The following is a 20,973-nucleotide window of genomic DNA, read 5'->3' as shown; positions in this document are numbered from 1 at the left end:
ACGCAAGATCTAGGCCTTACCCTGGTGGATTCTGGGAACTCTCCCCAGGACCACTGCATGTGCGATTCTGCTCTGAGCATGCTCTCTGATAACTTCACCATCAGCTCCGAGTCGCTCTTTGGAGACATGGGCTCTGACAGGGATCTTGGTGATCTGTTACAATCGAGAAAACAGCACAACACATACACAACATGTATTCACAGCTCCACAGGGCTATTCTATCAATGTTCTGCTACCATTTTAATTAATATCTACCTAAGCTGAGATTCAATCCAAGGTGTGTTATAGAGCAATACACAGGACATCTGACTTTGCGCCTTTTAAGATAACTGAAGCTTGAGCCGACGTCAGGGACATAACCTTCAAAATAAAAGGCTCATTGATGGCTGTCCAGTGTACTGCTCTATAACATGCCTTAGATCAGTGCTCTCCAACCATGTTCCTGGAGAACTACCCTCCTGTAAGTTTTCTATCGAACCCTAGTTGATACTAACCTGATTCAGCTTATTAACCAGCTAATTATTAGAATCAGGAGTGCTAGATTAACTAGAGTTTCTTTTTTGTTAAGTCCTAAGGAAATAAAAATCTTCCTAATGATCCTGACTGTTTGCATGATCTGTGTAAATATTTGAATAGGAAGTTATTGACTGAGTGACTGAGTGAGGGGGACATACCTGTGACTGTCACCGGGAGACCAGTCTCCATCAGAGAAGGGGTAGCTGTCCAAAGAGTGGAGGGTGGGGTTCTGCCTGTGTTCCACTGTGTCCTTCACTGTAGAGAACAAGGGGGCCCTGAGGGAATGAAGAATATCCCCCATTGACCACAGTGTTAACACTCCCTATCCTCTACACACACTGTGCTGAGCAGACCCACCCAGATCCAACCTGAGTGTACCCATGGAGTCATTGAGCTCCCCTCAGCCCCCTCTGTCTGTCCCATTAGCTGGGGGGGTGGTGGTGGTGGGGGGGGGGGGTCAGCGTCTAGGGGCAACTTCACCCTACTCCTCTGTCCATTTACCTGCCGTTGTTTTGTGTACCGTGCTCCTCATCTGAGCTCAGTTCACAGACCTCCTCACCACCAGCAGTGGAGGCCTGTTGCTCCTCTTTCCGGGGGTCTGCTTTGTGCTTCTTCCTACGTCTCTTCTTCTTCTTCCCTGCTGTGGTGCTGGGGGGAAGGAGGGGGGTGGAGGAGGAGGCTGGGTTTTGTGAGTCCCCCTGTGGCGGCTGCAGCCCACCCTCCAGGCCCGACTCCCCAGCTCTGGACTCTCTGCCCCTCCCCAGAGCCTCCTCTGTGGGGATGGGCGACGTCACAAGGTGGGCAGGGATTATCTCCTGGGTCGGGGTGACAAAGAGACGACGAGTCACAACAAGATCACGTTATAGACTACGTCCCCAATGGCACCCTATCCCCTACATGGTGCACTACTTTTGGTCAAAAGAAGTGCACGTTTTAGGCAATAGGGAGCCATTTGGGACACATACACAGTCAGTAATAAGCTGTGTCAATAGTGGTTGTCATGAAACCGATAAAAAAACCTCACATTATGCTGCTCAGTTTCCTGAACAAAGAAGGCCTCTCCGTTGTCCCCCAGCTTCATGTGCAACTCCACTGGTTCTCCATTGATCTCAATGTCAATCTGCAGAGGGAAAGGACAGGTCAGGCATCCATTTACGAAGGAACTCTGGGGCCATATGTATCAAGCATGACTAGGAGTGCTGATTTAGGATCAGTTTTGCCCATGGACGGGGGGCACTCCTGCTCCAAGAAGCTTGGTACATACAGCCTTTATAATAACCAAGGCATTTATACTGAACAAAAATATTCAAATGCAACATGCAACAATTTCAAAGATTTTACAGAGTTAGAGTTCATATAAGGAACTCAGTAAATTGAAACAAATTAATCTGGTGTGACCACCATTTGCCTCATGCAGCGTGACACATCTGATCAGGCTGTTGATTGTGGTCTGTGGAATGTTGTCCCACTCCTCTTCAATGCTGTGAAACTTGAACACGCTGTCGTACACGTCGATCCAAAGCATCCCAAACTTGCTCAACGGGTGACATGTCTGTTGAGTATGCAGGCCATGGAAGAACTGGTACATTTTCAGCTTCCAGGAATTGTGCAGAGATCCTTGCAACATGAGGCTGTGTATTATCATGCTGAACTACGCTGCTGCTACTCGCTGTTTATTATCTATGCATAGTCACTTTACAAATTACCTTGACTAACCTGTACCCCCGCACATTGACTCGGTACTGCTACCCCCTGTATATAGCCTCCTATTGTTATGTACATTTATTGTGTTACTCTTTGATTGATTAGATTTTTTTGACTTGAGTTTATTTAGTAAATGTTTTATTAACTCTTTCTTGAACTGCATTGTTGGTTAAGGGCTTGTAAGTAAGCATTTCACTGTAAGGTCTACACCTGTTGTATTCAGCGCATGTGACAAATAACATTTGATTTGAAACATGAGGTGATGGCGGCGGATGAATGGCATGACAATGGGCCTCAGGATCTCGCCACAGTATTTCTGGGCATTCAAATTGCCATTGATAAAATACAATTGTGTTTGCTGTCCGTAGCTTATGGCTGCCCATACCATAACCCCCAACGCCACCATGGGGCACTCTATTCACAATGTTGACATCAGCAAACTGCTCGCCCACACGATGCCAAACACGTGGTCTGCGGTTGTGAGGCCAGTTGGACGTACTACCAAATTCTCTAAAACAATGTTGGAGGCGGCTTGTGGTAGAGAAAAGAATACTCAATTCTCTAGCAACAGCTCCGGTGGACAATCCTGCAGTCAGCATGCCAATTGCACACTCCCTCAAAACTTAAGACATTTGTGGCATTGTGTTGTGTGACAAAACTGCAAATTTTAGAGTGGCCTTTTATTGTCTCAGCACAAGGTGCACCTGTGTAATAATCATGTTGTTTAATCAGCTTCTTGATATGCCACACCTGTCAGGTGGATGGATTATCTTGGCAAAGGAGAAATGCTCACTGACAGGGATTTAAACAAAAAAAATAATATTAAGTTAAATATACTTTTTGTACATACGGAACATTTCTGGGATGTTTTATTTCAGCTCATGAAACATGGGACCAACACTTTACGTGTTACGTTTCTATTTTTGTTCAGCGTATAAACAGTTCGCTCACAATGTTCAGCACCAGTCAAAAGTTTAGACATACCTACTCATTCAAGGGTTTTTCTTGATTTTTACTAGTTTCTACATTGTAGAATACTAGTGAAGACTTCAAAAATATGAAATAACACATATGGAATCATGTAGTAAAATATATTTTATATTTGAGATTCTTTAAAGTAGCCACCCTTTTCCTTGATGACAGATTTGCACACTCTTGGCATTCTCTTAACCAGCTTCTTGCGGTAGTCACCTGGAATAAATTTCAATTAACAATTTCAATTTCTTTCCTTCTTAATGTGTTTGAGCCAATCAGTTGTGTTGTGACAATGTAGGGATGGTATACAGAAGATGGCCCTATTTGGTTTTAGACAGCTCAAATAAGCAAAGAGAAACGACAGTCCATCATAGTCGCAAAAACCATCAAGCGCTATGACGAAACTGACTCTCATAATGACCGCTCATAACTGCACCTCAGATTGCAGCCCAAATAAATGCTTCACAGAGTTCAAGTAACAGACACATCTCAACATTAACTGTTCAAATGAGACTGAGTGAATCAGGCCTTCATGGTCTAATTGCTGCAAAGAAACCACTACTAAAGGACACAACAATAAGAAGAGAATTGCATAGGCCAAGAAACATGAGCAATGGACATTAGACCGGTAGAAATCTGTCCTTTGGTCTGATGAGTCCAAATTTGAGATTTTTGGTTCCAACTGACGTGTCTTTGGAGATGCAGAGTATGTGAACGGACGATCTCCGAATGTGTGGTTCCCACATTGAAGGAGGTGTGATGGTGCTTCGCTGGTGACACTGTCAGTGATTTACTTAGAATTCAAGGCACACTTAACCAGCATGGCTACCACAGCATTCTGCAGTGACACGCCATCCCATCTGGTTTGCATTTAGTGGGACTATCATTTTTTTTCAACAGCACAATGACCCAAAACACACCTCCAGGCCGTGTAAGGGCTAGTTGACCAAGAAGGAGAGTGATGGAGTGTCGCATCAGATGACCGGGCCTCCACAATCACCCGACCTCAACCCAATTGAGATGGTTTGGGATGAGTTGGACCGCAGAGTAAAGGTAAAGCAGCCAACAAGTGCTCAGCATATGTGGGAACTCCTTCAAGACTGTTGGAAAAGCATTCCTCGTGAAGCTGGTTGAGAGAATGCTAAGAGTGTGCAAAGCTGTCATCAAAGCAAAGGGTGGCTACTTTAAAGAATATAAAATATATTTTGATTTGATTAACACTCTTTTGGTTACTACATGATTCCATATGTGTTATTTCATAGTTTTGATGTCTTCACTATTATTCTACAATGTAGAAAATAGTAAAAATAAAGAAAAACCCTTGAATGAGTAGGTGTCCAAACTTTTGACTGTTAATGTATTAGTGTTTAATTCAGCAAGACCACTGTAAATACTGAACGTACTTATTATTGTGTGCTTGCATGCACAAAACAACAATGTGCTGTATGTAGACTAACACCATGATATGGTTAATGAATGCAAACTGGGCAAGATGATTACCTGCTTGCAGTCTTGCGTTTACACAGGCAGCCCAATTCAGATTTTTTTTCTGAAAAACATTGATGTGAAAAGAACTTATGTGATTGGTCAAAAGACAATTAGTGGAAAAAACATCATAATTGGGCTGCCTGATGCCCCCATAGGGCTCTGGTCAAAAGAAATGCACTATGTAGGAAATAGGATGCCACTTGGGACACAGACAGAGCGATAATGGTCTGTTTCAGTAAAGGAATAAAATGTTAAATGTTTTATGTAAAGGATGAAAAACATGTATGTCCATCAATAATACAACCAGTGAAGTAGCTATATGAGTTTGCAAAGGATCTTATAAAAGATAGCCTCATCACCAAATCAATTGCCTGATGCTGGGTCAATCCTCCCACACTGTTACGTTGTATTCCTCTCTGTAATGTATCAAGGCCATCTCTCCTCCGCTATGCAGAGGAATATCTAAAACTGTGTTGCCATAGTGACTGAGGCGAGCGGTAGCAGTAGGGGCACAGTAGGGGTGGTACTCCTGTCTGTGTCCCAAATGACACCCTATTACCTATCTAGTTCACTACTTTTGACCAGATCCCTGGTCAAAAGCAGTGCACTAAATAGTGAATCGGGTGCCATTTGAGATGCAGCCCCAGTGTCTCGGGGATGATGAGCTGGGCTGGTCGTCCTCTCCCCATTCACTCTCAATTGCTCTCTCAGAAGGACTTCTTAATACCTGGATCTGTGTCAGGCAGCAGCACTTCCACACGGCAACATGAAAGGGCCCTAATTACACGTCAGTAATGGATGTGATAGAAAAAACTAATGGAACCATGTCATACTAAACTACCATTACAGACCTAGACAAAGGTTTTCAGCATCCTTCCATCTGCCAGAGATGATGCGGAATACAGCAGGAAGGTGTAAGAAAGATTCTGGGCAGGCAGCACGTAGCCTATCGGTTAAGAGCGTTGGACCAGGAACTGAAAGGTCACTGGTTTGAATTCACAAGCCGGCTAGGTGAAAACTGTGTCGATGTGCCCTTGAGCAAGGTACTTGACCCTAGTTGCTCTGGATAAGAGCTTCTGATAAAAATGTAAAATGGGTGGGTTTAGCTCTGGGAATTTCTTCACTGGGGTTACAAAATTCCGTTAACTTTCTCAAAATTCCCAGGTTCTTCAGAAATCCTGGTTGTAGGATTCTGTATTTCCTGCTTATTCCTTCCTAACTCCAGGAACCTTAAATGTTTCGCTAAATGATCAGAATTTTTCAACCCATACCTACCTATCGCCGCAAGCGTTTTGGTCTGGAAATATTAGAAGCCCGCCTGTTGGCCGCAGTGACAAAATTGTTGGTTCTCAAAGATGATCTTATTAAAAAAATATATATGTCCATTATCTTTTCTATGTAATTTATATCTGGTTTTAGTCATTTATGTTTACACTGAAAATGTTTTTACATCCTGAAAATATTTTAATAAATAATGTATTTTTTTTTTTTTTTACTGTTTAGACATAGGCTGCATGAAAAAAAAAAAATTCTATGCAGAAAAAACATTGACCTTTCTTTTCCATATATCCCCCGAACTCACCACTTTCTCCTTGGAGCGCAGCACTCCCAGTTTCCCGAAGCGTACATGGAAGGGGGAGCAGTGGAAGGTCCCATCAGGCTGTCTGACCACCACCACGTCGATGCAGCCTGACAGTGTAGCCTGGTTAATGCCCTTATACAACTCCTTCACCGTCACCAACACCTGGCCTGCCAGCTGGCCCACGTAGTTCATGGTGTCTACCTGTGGATAACACACACACAAAACCAAAACCAAATGTAAAACTTAAATGTCACATTTACATAAGTATTCAGACCCTTTACTCAGTACTTTGTTGAAGCATCTTTGGCAGTGATTACAGCATCAAGTGTTCTTGGGTACGACGCTACAAGCGTGGCACACCTCTATTTGGGGAGTTTCTCACTTCTTTTACAACAGCTCTACTCACTTCCTTTACAACAGCTCTGCACAACTCTGTGAAGTGCAAGTAGTACTGTATGAATGCCCTGACTTCTGTTGAGGCCCTTCTTGCACTGACTTCTGCTGAGACCATATCACCGCATGGCCAATGCAGAGTTGGATTGACCATGCGCCTAGATGCACAATGCACTACTCTCTCCCGTGCACATTCATTGCTTCTTAACTTCATTGTGTGATTTTTTTTTTAAGGATAGATCAGCTTTAATATTGCAGATAGATTGTAGCTTCCATCAATGTAATTGTCTGCATCACTTCCAATCCCCAATATATATTTTTTGCAAATATATATATATATTTTTTGCAAATATATATATATATATATATATATATATATATATATATATATATATATATATATATATATATATATATTCACATACATATATATATATATATATATATATATATTCACATACATACAAATACATATCTTTTTTCATATATATATTTATTTAATTACTCTCCAACTCTACCAGCCCTCCCCCAATTGGATCAAACTAGTGAAAAACAACGCTTAGGCCTGTATTTCCAGCTTATACATACTATATACATTTTACGGACACAGTCTATTTTACAATAGTTTTATTTTGTTTGTTTTTAACTCTATTTTTAATTTATATTTGCCATATCTTTCAAACTGTGCTCTTTCAAAAAAGTTCTTAACCTACAGTTTTTATGTTTTATGGGCACAGTATGATTTACATTAGTTATCTTGTTGTTACTAGTTGTTATTAGTGCCAACCTTCAGCTCCATTCAACCCCTCCCATCTATCACTTAACACCATCCATATTGGATTTCTATTTGCCATTTCTTTTTCAACTGTGCTGTGATGTTTCACAAGAGTTCTGAACCTTTCTATTCTCATCGTTTCTACAGATTGTAAATTGAAAATACATTTTTTGCTAAAAGTATTATTATATTATTGATCGATTGACTATGACTTTTTAGATCACCCAGTAGTGTTATCTGCAGAGTTGGCTCCAGGAAAATATTGCAATTCTTCAGCCATTCCTGGACTTGTGACCAAAAACAGGCTACATATGGACAGTACCAAAACAAACGATCTAATGATTCTGTCTCTTCGCAGCAAAATATCTAATAAATAGATATGCCGATAGTGGACAACCTTGTTTTACTCCTCTTGACAGTTGAAAACTTTTGAGAAGTATCCATTATTTACTATTTTACACCTAGGGTTCCTATAAATGATTTTAAAACATTTTATAAGAGATTCTCCAAAATTGAAATGTTCCAGGTATTTATATATAAACTCCAGACGTACTTTATCAAAAGCCTTTTCAAAGTCGGCTATGAAGAGCAGGCCTGGTTTTCCAGATTTGAAATGGTGTTCTAATGTTTCCAGTACTTGCCTTATATTATCTCCAATGTATCGTCCATGTAAAAAACCTGTCTGATTAGAATGAATAATGTCCGACAATCCTTTTTAATTCAATGCGTTATACATTTAGCTAGAATTTTAGCGTCACAACACTGAAGCGTAAGGGCCCTCCAATTTTTTAAATGTACTGGATCTTTATATTTCCCACTTGTATCCTGTTTCAGTAAAAATTAAATCAGACCTTGTTGAGTGTCTGATAATCTACCATTTACACAGGAGTGGTTAAAACATGCTAATAACGGTTATCTGAGTATATCAAAAAGGTTTGGTATACCTCAACTGGTATGCCATCCAGCCCTTGAGTTTTCCCGGACTTAAAGGCTTTAATCGCATCAAGAAGTTTCTCTTCTGTAATTTCACCTTCACATGAGTCTTTCTATACGACTGTTAATTTTACATTATTAACAGAAAAAAAATCCATACGATTAGCTTCGGTTAGAGGAGATGAGGAGACTGAAACGAAAACATATGCTTAAAGTACTTTGCTTCCTCTTTCAAAATATTATTTAGTGAATCATCATTTGTAACAAGTTTCAGGAAATTATTTTTGGTAGCATTTATGTTAAAGATTAAAAAAGTATTGTGCATTTTCCCCCATATTCCATCCAGTTTGCTTTATTATTATAAGATATTACACTTGATCTTTCTTGAAAAAGTTCCATAATTTACTTCAGTTTTTCCTCTAACTTATTCTGAGCCTCTATGGTACAGTTTTTATTGCTATCTATCTATTCTGTTAGACCTTCTATTTCCTTTGTTAGTATGGACTCCTTTGACTTAAATTACTTTTGTTTTAGAGATAAGTACTGAATTGCATGGCCTCTGAAGGCACATTTAAAAGGGTCCCATACAATAAGCGGATTTGCTGTACCTATGTTATGTCAGAAAAAAATCAGTTATACATTCGTTTGTCCTAGATAAAAACAAGTTATCATCCAACAGGCTTTGATTACATTACCAATATCTTAGCCCACGTGGAAATTCAGTAAGAGTAATGTATTATGCCAATTATCTGATGATCCGACCGCATTCTATCCCCTATCAACACTTTTTTCAATTTTGGTGACAAGAAGAATGACATAAGAAAGAAGTCAAGACAACAAGCTTGATTAAGCCTCCGCCATGTATATCTCACTAGGACAGGCTATTTAAGCCTCCATATATCCACTAGTTCCAATATATCCATGACATTCATGATTTCCTTAAGAGCATGAGGGTGAAAGTTTGTAGTGTGATTTTCTTTATGGTCCATCGAGGTATTTAAAACAGTATTATAATCTCCCACCATAATAACGGAGACTTATATTACTTGCAGGGTTGATAATTTATTATACACTACCGTTCAAAAATTTGGGGTCACTTAGAAATGTCCTTGTTTTTGAAAGAAAATCAAATTTTTTGTCCATTAAAATAACTTTAAATTGATCAGAAATACAGTGTAGACATTGTTAATGTTGTAAATAACTATTGTAGATCGAAACGGCTGATTTTTTTATGGAATATCTACATAGGTGTACAGAGGCCCATTGTCAGCAACCATCACTCCTGTGTTCCAATGGCACGTTGTGTTAGCTAATCCAAGGTTATCATTTTAAAAGGCTAATTGATCATTAGAAAACCCTTTTGCAATTATGTTAGCACGGCTGGAAACTGTTGTTCTGATTAAAGAAGCAATAAAACTGGCCTTCTTTAGACTAGTTGAGTATCTGGAGCATCAGCACTTGTGGGTTCAATTACAGGCTCAAAATGGCCAGAAACAAAGATCTTTCTTCTAAAACTCGTCAGTCTATTCTAGTTCTGAGAAATGAAGGCTATTCCAGAGTTCCTCTGTCCAGTGTCTGTGTACTTTTGCCCATCTTAATCTATTCTTTGTATTGGCCAGTCTGAGATATATATTTTTCTTTGAAACTCTGCATAGAAGGCCAGCATCCCGGAGTCGCCTCTTCACTGTTGACGTTGAGACTGTTGTTTTGCGGGTACTATTTAATGAAGCTGCCAGTTGAGGACTTGTGAGGCATCTGTTTCTCAAACTAGACACGCTAATGTACTTGTCCTCTTGCTCAGTTGTGCACCAGGGCCTCCCACTCCTCTTTCTATTCTGGTTAGGGCCAGTTTTCGCTGTTCTGTAAAGGGAGTAGTACACAGCTTTGCACGAGATCTTCAGTTTCTTGGCAATTTCTCGCATGGAATAGCCTTCATTTCTCAGAACAAGAATAGACTGAGTTTCAGAAGAAAGATCTTTGTTTATGGCCATTTTGAGCCTGTAATTGAACCCACAAGTGCTGATGCTCCAGATACTGAACTAGTCTAAAGAAGGACAGTTTTATTGCTTCTTTAATCAGAACAGTTTCCAGCTGTGCTAACATAATTGCAAAAGGGTTTTCTAATGATCAATTAGCCTTTTAAAATTATAAACTTGGATTAGCTAACACAACATGCCATTGGAACACAGGAGTGATGGTTGCTGATAATGGGCCTCTGTACGCCTACGTAGATATTCCATATTTTTTTTTTTTTTTTTTTTTAAATCAGCCATTTCGAGCTACAATAGTCATTTACAACAATAACAATGTCTACACTGTATTTCTGATCAATTTGATGTTACTTTAATGGACCAAAAATGTGCTTTTCTTTCAAAAACAAGGACATTTCTAAGTGACCCCAAACTTTTGAACGGTAGTATATATATTTTCAAAGAAGCGTGGCTCATCATTATTTGGTCTGTAAAGGATAATGAGCCATATCTGTATATTTAAAACCATCCATCTACCTTGCAGATCTGTTCGGACAATTTGCACATTCGGATCAAAATTACTGTTAATTAATATCATCACCCCGTTTGAGTTTCTTTGCCCATGGGAGAAGTATATTTCACCCCCTCAGTCCATTCCACACAACTTCATCTAATATTGTTGAATGAGTTTCTTGTAAACAATATATATTATTTTCCTTCTCTTTGAGCCAGGTAAATATTGTTATTCTTTATCTGCTAAGTCATTACAATTATAACTGGCTATACTTAATTCACCATTAACCATAACGAGTTAAATAATCTATTTATCATAATATATGTTTGTAAATTTACCATTAAAAAGTACCATTGTGTGAATTGTTTGCGTTTGATTGTTATTGTATATCAATTCCCCATTAGATTTATCATCAGTAGTACATTTACCGTTAATTCCTATAATTTCTAATCTACAATATTTGGTAATTTGGTTTCGGTCATTTCCTTTAATGCATTCAATATTATTATTCCAGTCTTCCTGTTCTCATTGTCGGAGTGGACACATTGTTTGTAGAGTGCACAACCTACGCTACACTTGTGAGAAACAAGTTCTGGTTTATTGAATTATATTTATGAGTTCTGTCAATTTAGTCATTGTCTTTAGTTTGGAACACTCCTGTCAATGTTGAGTAAGGACGCACACGCATAGAAGTAGGCCTATAGTCTGTAGGCATATAAATGTGTCCATTTGGGGATCTGATAGTATTTCTGATTGGCTTAACGCACCAGCACTATTTTTATTTATTTTATTTAACCTTTATTTAACTAGGCAAGTCAGTTAACAACAAATTCTTATTTACAATGACGGCCTACCCTGGCCAAACCCTAACCCAGACGACGCTGGGCCAATTGTGCGCCGCCCTATGGAACTCCCAATCACGACCGGTTGTGATACAGCCTGAAATCTAACCAGAGTCTGTAGTGACGCCTCTAGCACTGAGATGCAGTGCCTTAGACTGCTGTGCCACTTGGGAGCCCACTAATGACATGTGGAGCTTCTCAAAGGAATATTTTCTTCATCTCAAACAGCAAGCAAACAAAGTCTGTTTTTACATCCATGGAGAATTCCAATAGTTCCTCAATGTAATTGAAAAATCTTTCCAGCTCTCTCCCTTTCGATAACCACTCAGCGTGAAAGGGGTAAATGCCATGCTCTGATCCAGTGGAAACATCATAAAATAGGCTTCTTATCATTGCTTGACTTGGACTGAAATAGGTTACGGTACTCATTTTGGGTGCTAGTACTGTTTATATTTAGATGCAGGAGCTCCACAATACTGAACTAATATTGTATAAGAGGAACAGGAGCTCAAGCAGTAGAACATTTAAGGTGTCGGTACTCAGCTCTGGTGAGCTCCTGCCCAAGTCAAGCACTGCTTCTTATCCCTTGCGCAAATAGCCTACAGCTGTGTCTGTCCCGAGTTCACTGGAGCAGAAAACTTCTTGAGCCTGACCCAAGTTAATAGTTAATACAATGTTTCAAATTCATATGCAGACAGGCCATGTGTAGCCAATGTGATTTATAGGATATTTATTTTTATCAGGATATTTTCTACTTGCAGGCTGCAATGTTTTTATTTGTTGGCTTATGTAGGATATTTAATACATAGTTGGCAATGGCAATAGAAGTTACTTTTTAGGTTCGTATGATTTTCATAACTAATCATAAATTAGATTAATCCACATGATAATGATTTTGTGATATGAAGATGTTATTATAAATTAAATGAAACTGTTTCACAAAAATGTGCATATGAAAACCATAACTGGCATAGAGATTGGTAGAAATGGCAAGATAAATTGGCATTCCACATAAGAAAGGTTGCCGACTCCTTGTGTAGCCTATTACCAGCAACTTCAGGAGAGTAGGATAATGGCAGAATTTGCGAAAGATAGCAGGAGCGGGATGAGAATAGGTGGGTCTTCTGGTTATCTAGATCTCTGGTGCCCTCTTGAGGCATCAAACCGTAAGCTTAAAGCATCAGACAAGCTCAATGCATATAGTTTTATTAAAACACATATGGTGTGTTGTGATGGCCGCTCCCTGCTCGGTCTACTGGGTTTTGCTGTGCTTACTTCCTGCAGGAGATTGGTGGGCGGAGTATGAGACAGGCGGAGCTGGAAGTGAAAGCTCAGCTGTGGCATGTGGAAAAATACACATTTAAAAATTCTGAGCAATCGATTGGTCGAAAGAACAGACGACTTTCGGTCTACACAGTTGGTTTTTTTTGTCGGGGACAGCGCAAATTTCTATCCATATACATTTTCTCTAGTACACTTATTGGTACATTGGCCTTATTAAGGAAATTGACTATCTTTCTATTAACTTTTTTTCAGGTTGATACAGTTTGTGATAAATTGTTATAAAGAGTTCATTTTAGAAGGCTACATTGTTAGGCTACCATCTTGGGTTTTAATGCTGTGGATGGTAACATTCCTCCTCCTCTTTCTTAAATTTGCCAAGCAATCATTTTCCCCACAATTTCACCTTACTCAACATATTGTGGTTTGGATTTCAGGGCAGAAATCTCTGCAGAGCGGGTGTTTATTATGTTATATTCAAGCTTCAAAGTGTTAAAAGTCATGGATTTTCTGTTTTAGTATTTCTAATTCTTTATGGGTCTTTTTCTTATGTGAAGAGTAAGACATGATACAACCTGTCATATATGCTTTAAGAGCTTCCTAGACAACAGTTAGGCATACTTAATTATCCACACTGAACAAAAATATAAACGCAACATGTAAGCTGAAATAAAAGATCACAGAAATGTTCCATACGCACAAAACGCGTATTTCTTCGATGCCAAGATAATCCTTCCACCTGACAGGTGTGGCATATCAAAAAGCCGATTAAACAGCATTATCATTACACAGGTGCACCTTGTGCTGGGGACAATAAAAGGCCACTCTAAAATGTGCAGTTTTGTCACACAACACAATGCCACAGATGTCTCAAGTTGAGGGAGCATGCAATTAGCAAGCTGACTACAGGAATGTCCACCAGAGCTGTTGCCAGAGAATTGAATGTTCATTTCTCTACCATTTTAGAGAATTTGGCAGTGCGTCCAACCAGCCCCATTGTGGCAGTGGGGTTATGGTATGGGCAGGCATAAGCTATGGACAACGAACACAATTGCATTTTATCAACGGAAATTTGAAAGCACAGATATTGTGAGGAGATCCTGAGGCCCATTTTCGTGCCATTCATCCGCCGCCATCACCTCACTATTCCTGGAAGCTGAAAATCTCCATACTCACCAGACATGTCACCCATTGAACATGTTTTGGGTGCTCTAGATCGACATGCACGACAGCGTGTTCCAGTTCCCGCCAATATCCAGCAACTTTGCACTGTCATTGAAAAGGAGTGGGACAACATCCCAAAGGCCACAATCAACAGCCTGATCAACTCTATGCGAAGGAAGTGTCGTGCTGCATGAGGCAAATGGTGGTCACACCAGATACTGACTGATTTTCTGATCCACGCCTCTACCTTTTTAAAAAAAGGTATCGTGACTAACAGATCCATATGTGTTACCAGTCATGTGAAATCCATAGATTAGGGCCAAAAAAATGTATTTCAATTTACTGATTTCCTTTATGAACTGTAACTCAGTAAAATCGTTGAAATTGTTGCGTTTATATATTTTTTTCAGTATGCATTTACTTCCAAAAACATGTCTACCTAGGAATTGAGTAGGCTTGGGCGGTATACCTTATATACCGGGCTATTTGGAAATAGCCACGGGATGGTTTTTCAATACAGTCAATATCATTGAAACTATTTCTTTAACGTTGTTCTATACATGTTAATATTTGTAGCTCCTTTAGTAAATACCTGCAGTCAACTTGTGCAATACGTTTGAAGATAAAGCAGATTGCGTTCTTCATTTCACCTGTCACATAATGAATTTACAATGAAAAAGCAGTCTTCTTTGAAAAAAACTCTGCATGTCCATCATCTGTTTATTATAGAAATAATGTATCCAGCTACATTTCCTAATGTTTTTCTTCAAGTTAATCTTGCATTTTACCGGAGAAAAGTAGATTGACTACACCAAGAAAAGTATAGGATAAAAGTAACTACACATCGGTCAGAGCGCTGTCTGCTGATTGAATGCCATTGGTGAATTCTCATCCTGCGTGTAAAACGAAGAATTCTGCGTTAATGCGACCCCTAAATGTAACTTTCTAGTTATCTAAGTAAATGGCCTATGTTGTCTAAATGATGCGAAATATCTTTTCAATAGCAAAAAATAAAGCTGTTGGACCAAAACCGAAAGTAAAAGGCTCAAGCGCAAGTCATTCAAAACAAATCTTCGCCCTCCACCGCATCCCATTTCTCCATAACATGGCGGAGACTCGCGCTTGAGCCTTTTACTTTTGGTTTTGGTCCGAAAGTATCACAGCGATTTAGATGGTACAATGATTCCCTACACTATTCATTGCTTGTTTGAGCGAACAGTGTAGAATGTTAGCAACCAGGAGTTGATTGAGCGATTTCCACTACATCACCCAGCCACAAAGTCAGAACAGCTATCCCATTTTGACAACAGAAAAAAATTGGCGAATATCACAACCAATCCACACTGGTGGATAAGTAATACTGTGAAACACTACGAATTCACTATTACTGCAGATATATTCTGGAATGTTTTTGAAATTACAATGCCAAAAAAATCAAAAATAGCCTATGTGTAGCACCTTTAAAGAAAAGTTTACAATAACAAAGTAAATTCTTAAATATGAGTTGAGGGTAACAGGTGGAATCACTTTCAGTTGGATGTTTATATCGCCACAGTTCGCATAGATCCATCTCTTGGATGTTGGGGTTTAATACCTTAGACATGTTAGCAAGAATATATAGTTTATACTTTTTGTGCATATGGACATTCATGGGGATCTTTTATTTCAGCTCATGGAACATGGGACCAACACTACATGTTGCGTTTATATTTTTGTTCAGTATAGTTTGAGGCTGTGTGTGTACTTACGTTTGTCCCACCGCACCGTAAAGCAACGCACGAGTTGAAAATATTGAACGCATGCGCTACACAGAACGCACCGCAGCCTAGTGCAGCACCCCCAAAGTAGCGTTGCGGACTGCTCCATTGCCAATTAATGACTTCCGCCGGAACGCAATGAGTTTGATGCATCTGGTGGACAAGAGGTCATATTGACTCAAGACATTTCAGCTTTATCTTTTTTTATTGATTTGTAAAAATGTCGAAAAACATAATTCCACTTTGACATTATGGGGTATTGTGTGTAGGCCAGTGACACAACATTTCAATTGAATATATTTAACATTCAGGATGTAACACAACAAAATGTGGAAAAGGTCAAGGGGTGTCAGACAATACTTTCTGAAGGCACTGTATATGCCTCGACTTTGTCACAGCCACACCTTTAGCACATGGGAATGTGTGAAACTTACTCCTCAGCCTGAAGTGTCCCCACTTGCGCCAGTGAATAGCTAGCTTTTCACGTGGTACAGACTGGTAAGATGCTTCAGGAGGGCGGTTACTTGCACTGGCAAAGCAGAGGTCCCGAGTTTGTGCCAGGTATGGGCCGAATCCGGAGGAAGTGGTACTCGCTAAGCATGCAGCGTGACGCCCTTTACACACACATTTGTGTTGTTGCTGAGCTTTTAATTTCAAAGCCCTTGGGAATAAACAAGACTTTGAGATGGGAATGGACTTCACCCTTTTACGTAAATCTGGGCATCCTGTTATGACCATCAAGATCCAATGAATACTGCCTGACTCAGTGTATCTGTCATAAGACAGGTCCTAATCTGAAAGACACTCAACTAACAAAAAATAAGCAAAAAGTAACTGATAAGGCCATTGGCTGACATTATAACCAGTGGAAATACAGAGGCAGTGAACATCATGGCATACAAACCTCAGTTATTACTGAGTTCTTATTAGCCAACAGGAAAAATACTCTGGCCTCATCCATTAACACCAGATAAAACGAAAAACAAAAAAAATTCACCCAGATGTAATGATTACTTTGCTGTACCGCAGCCTCGGAGTGCCATAGAGAATACACTGAGCACAGATTCATGATCGAATTCATTTAGGCCCAATGTAGGTTATATCTCAATCTTAAAAATACTTATTTTTCTGGTGCTCCTTAACCCTGTATTTTGTTATTGCTGGCAATTCTTAGCATTAATACCTCTAATATGTTTAATTGTGTTCCTACATTTCTTTATGACCTTCTACATTTTTGAATTTATGAGCTCACATGCTTCTTGTAAAAAAATGTCAGCGTAGAGCCAGGGCCAGTCTATTGCAGGGGTTTGCCGGGGCTGCCAAGAGGCATACAAAAATCACACACCAAATTTTAAAAAAAAAATAATATATATATATATATAAAAAAATATATAAAAAAATAATATGAAGGAAATACAATGGCTTTGGAAAGCATTCTGACCCCTTGATTTTTTTCAACTTTTTTTTTTACATTACAGTCTTATTCTAAAATGGATTAAAACAATAAAAAAATCCTCAGCAATCTACACACAATGCCCAATAATGACAAAGCGAAAACGGTTTATTTTTTTATTTTAGCAAATGTATTAAAAACGATAAACAGAAAAACTTTTTTACATAAGTATTCAGACCCTTTACTATGAGATGCATCCTGTTTCCATTGATCATCCTTGAGATGTTTCTACAACTTGATTGGAGTCCACCTGTGGTAAATTCAATTAATTGGACATGATTTGGAAAGGAACACACCTGTCTATATAAGTTCCCACAGTTGACAGTGCATGTCAAAGCAAAAATCAAGCCATGAGGTCAAAGGAATTGTCCGTAGATCTCTGAGACAGGATTGTGACGAGGCACAGTTCTGGGGAAGGGTACCAAAAAATGTCTGCAGCATTGAAAGTCCCCAAGAACACAGTGGCCCTCCATCATTCTTAAATGGAAGAAGTTTGGAACAACCAAGGCTCTTCCTAGAGCTGGCTGCCCGGCCAAACTGAGCAATCGGGGGAGAAGGGAGGTGACCAAGAGCCCGATGATCATCGTGACAGAGCTCCAGAGTTCCTCTGTAGAGATGGTAGAAACTTTCAGAAGGACAATTATCTCTGCAGCACTCCCCCAATCAGGCCTTTATGGTAGAGTGGCCAGACGGAAGCCACTCCTCAGTAAAAGGCGCATGACAGCCCGCTTGGAGTTTGCTAAAAGGCACCTAAAGACTCTCAGACTATGAGAAACAAGATTCTCTGATCTGATTAAACCAAGATTGAACTCTTTGGCCTGAATGCCAAGCGTCACGTCTAGAGGAAACCTGGCACCATTCCTACAGTGAAGCATGATGCTCTTTGGGGATGTTTTTCAGCGGCAGGGACTTGGAGACTAGTCAGGATTAAGGCAAAGATGAACAGAGCAAAGTAGACAGACATTCTTGATGAAAACCTGCTCCAGAGTGCTTATGACCTCAGACTGGGGCGAAGGTTCACCTTCCAACAGGACAATGATACTACGCACACAGCCAAGACAACGCAGGAGTGTCCTTGAGTGGCCCAGCCAGAGCCCGGACTTGAACCTGATCGAACATCTCTGGAGAGACCTGAAAATAGCTGTGCAGTGATGCTCCCCATCCAACCTGACAGAGCTTGAGAAGATCAGCAGAGAAGAATGGGAGAAACTCACCAAATACAGGTGTGCCAAGCTTGTAGTGTCATACCCAATAAGTCTCGATGCTGTAATCGCTGCCAAAGGTGCTTTAAAAAAAAGTACTGAGTAAAGGGTTTGAACACTTATGTAAATATGACATGTATATATTTAAATATAATCAATTTTAGAATAAGGCTGTAATGTAACAAAATGTGGAAAAAGTCAAGGGGTCTGAATACTTTCCGAAGAAACTGTATATACTGTATAGTTGCCAGAACAGCTTCATTACGCCTTGGCATAGATTCTACAGGTGGACCTAAACCATGCCAGAAAAATGTACCCCACACCATAACATATACTTTGTATCCCTTGGGTGGGGGCTATGATTTCTTAATCTGGCCCAGCGTAGAGCCCTGCAGTTAACATTGGTGTAGACCTAAATAAGAGAGCAGAAAGGCAAAGTCAATGAAAATACACTGTAGGGGCCTATAAGGTCATCCTATTTCCTGACAACCCCATAATAGTCACACAATTTGCCATCTGTGTAACTCTAATAACCTGATTGAACTTGTTGTTGGTAACAACAGCCTCAGAAAATATTTAGTTTTATCTGCTGCCCCAAACAGTTTAAAGTCAAAGGCTTAGCAGTCCCCTTGTGGCTGCAGCCCGAGCACAGATTACTGCTGCCTACAGCATGGAGGTCAGTTATAGGCTGTATGTATCCCAAATAGCACCCTATTCCCTATGGTTTCTGGTCAAAAGTATTGCACTGTGTAGGGAATAGGGTGCCATTTGGGACAGAGACATAAACAGGGCAACAGTACCACAGAGTGGCACTTATAAAGCTCTTTTGTTTGGGGCGGATTTTGCTGATCTTGATGCTTTTGGGCCCATTCATTCCCATGTTCCACTGCAACAGAGTGAGCTGATGGATGGAGAAAACAAATGGATGAAGAACACAATTGAATTGTACTGCATCAACTACAGTTTGGGATGTATCCTTAAGGTCAATGATGTATATAAACCCTGGATTGCTGATGCTATGTTTTGCCCATTGAGAGGCTTTAAAGCCACACGTCAGGTCCCATTAGGAACAGTCCTCCATAGGAATTAATACAATTCTACAGTACTTCAATAAAATGTTTCAAGGACAAAATGATATCTATTTAAGTATTTTGTTGTTGTAGTGGGGACAGTAACATTAGTCATCTAACAAAAATGTATACTTTAAGGACATTTTTTATTTGTATGTTTAGCTCACAATATAATTTAAAAGTATGCATTAAGGTGTCTGTAATAAAATAAATGTGGCAAAAAAATGGTGGGGGAGTGCCAAGATGAAGGCACATGGCTTCAACACAGAAAACAAACAATACCTTAAAACAGGGGTTCACAAACTTTTTCACTCGGGGCCCCCCTTCCAGCATTGGGGAACATCCTGCGCCCCCATGCGTGGGCATACGCACCACATCTACTTCTATGGGCACAAGCACTGTTCAAGATACAAACTGTTCACACCCCTCTTGTTGGTTGAGAGAATTTAGCAAGTTTAAAGCTTATTTCCTGCAATTCTACACATTTTGTCATAGGGTGCAAAGAAAATGTTGCAGTTTTAAAGAAACATTTCTTGCAATTCTATACATTTTGACATGTATAATGTGTATTTATGTGATATTTGAGTGACTAAAAAATGTCAACAATATCTATGGGTTAAAAAACTGTAATAAAAAAACATTAGCTGACATGGGCTAGTTGATCTGGACATTTCTGACAAGTTATAAATAGCTCTCTAAGATATGAATGACTAACATGACAAGAGGAACTGATGATGCACTACCCAATTTCAAAATTACACCTTGTGCATTCTACTATTACAACTTTCAAGATCAAGTTTAAAACCGGAATGAGTTCTTAAAAGAAACTCCTGCCGACTGAGGGCGCGCACCACAGGTTGGGAACCACTGCCTTAAAACATCCATAAATGTAAAATGATTGTGCAATTTATATATATATAGGCTACATTAAGGTTGTTATTTCATTATTTTAGGCTATCTGGCATGAGTGTATAAGCCTAAGCTTTAGGGCCTAACTGTACGCTCGCCAAAAAGCCTACATGCCAATTGCCAAATGCTTTTGGGAGTGGGCAGAAAAATCTTTCCAAGGAGGCAGAAAGGACAATGTCGGAGTTTAATTCAATAACAAAAAATCTGAAAAATGGAGAGTTGAAAATAAAGAGAAGGGAGGGCCTGAAAAGTAATTATTGATTAGGTGGTAAAAGAGGATGATAGCAGTGTTATTTGTGATGATTGAGGTGCTATATAAATTCGACAGTCACAAGAGGGGGACTTCAAGTAGGCCTATGGCACGTCAAGGGAACTGTAGTCTAATGTTCAGATGGGTTAAATGGAAACTTAAATCGCAAACTATGTGATTATCTGAGAACAGCGC

At 39.6% G+C, this 20,973-nt stretch overlaps 1 protein-coding gene across 6 annotated transcripts in view; it reads right to left on the bottom strand.

Annotated features, from left to right (window-relative positions):
- The window catches only part of LOC115195788 (phosphatidate phosphatase LPIN2-like), a 47,183-nt gene that overhangs the window by 13,284 nt on the left and 12,926 nt on the right, over positions 1–20,973 (bottom strand). For 2 of the 6 annotated variants that reach the window (XM_029756039.1, XM_029756038.1), the window contains exons 2-6: positions 6,266–6,466; positions 1,541–1,636; positions 1,018–1,331; positions 675–791; positions 21–153 (exon numbers count right to left, since the gene is read on the bottom strand). In XM_029756039.1, the coding sequence (XP_029611899.1) occupies positions 21–153; positions 675–791; positions 1,018–1,331; positions 1,541–1,636; positions 6,266–6,457 (852 nt within the window). In that variant the 5' untranslated portion in view covers positions 6,458–6,466. Of the gene's footprint in view, positions 1–20; positions 154–674; positions 792–1,017; positions 1,332–1,540; positions 1,637–4,695; positions 4,745–6,265; positions 6,467–14,149; positions 14,238–14,729; positions 15,190–15,885; positions 17,215–20,973 lie in introns of those variants that run through there. The other 4 variants (XM_029756037.1, XM_029756042.1, XM_029756040.1 and 1 more) reach the window with 4 other exon arrangements.

Source organism: Salmo trutta, chromosome 6, assembly GCF_901001165.1.
Source record: "Salmo trutta chromosome 6, fSalTru1.1, whole genome shotgun sequence".
NCBI classification, from domain to species: Eukaryota; Metazoa; Chordata; class Actinopteri; order Salmoniformes; family Salmonidae; genus Salmo; species Salmo trutta.
Note: the sequence above shows the minus strand (reverse complement) of the source record. Positions and strands in the feature narration are given on the sequence as shown.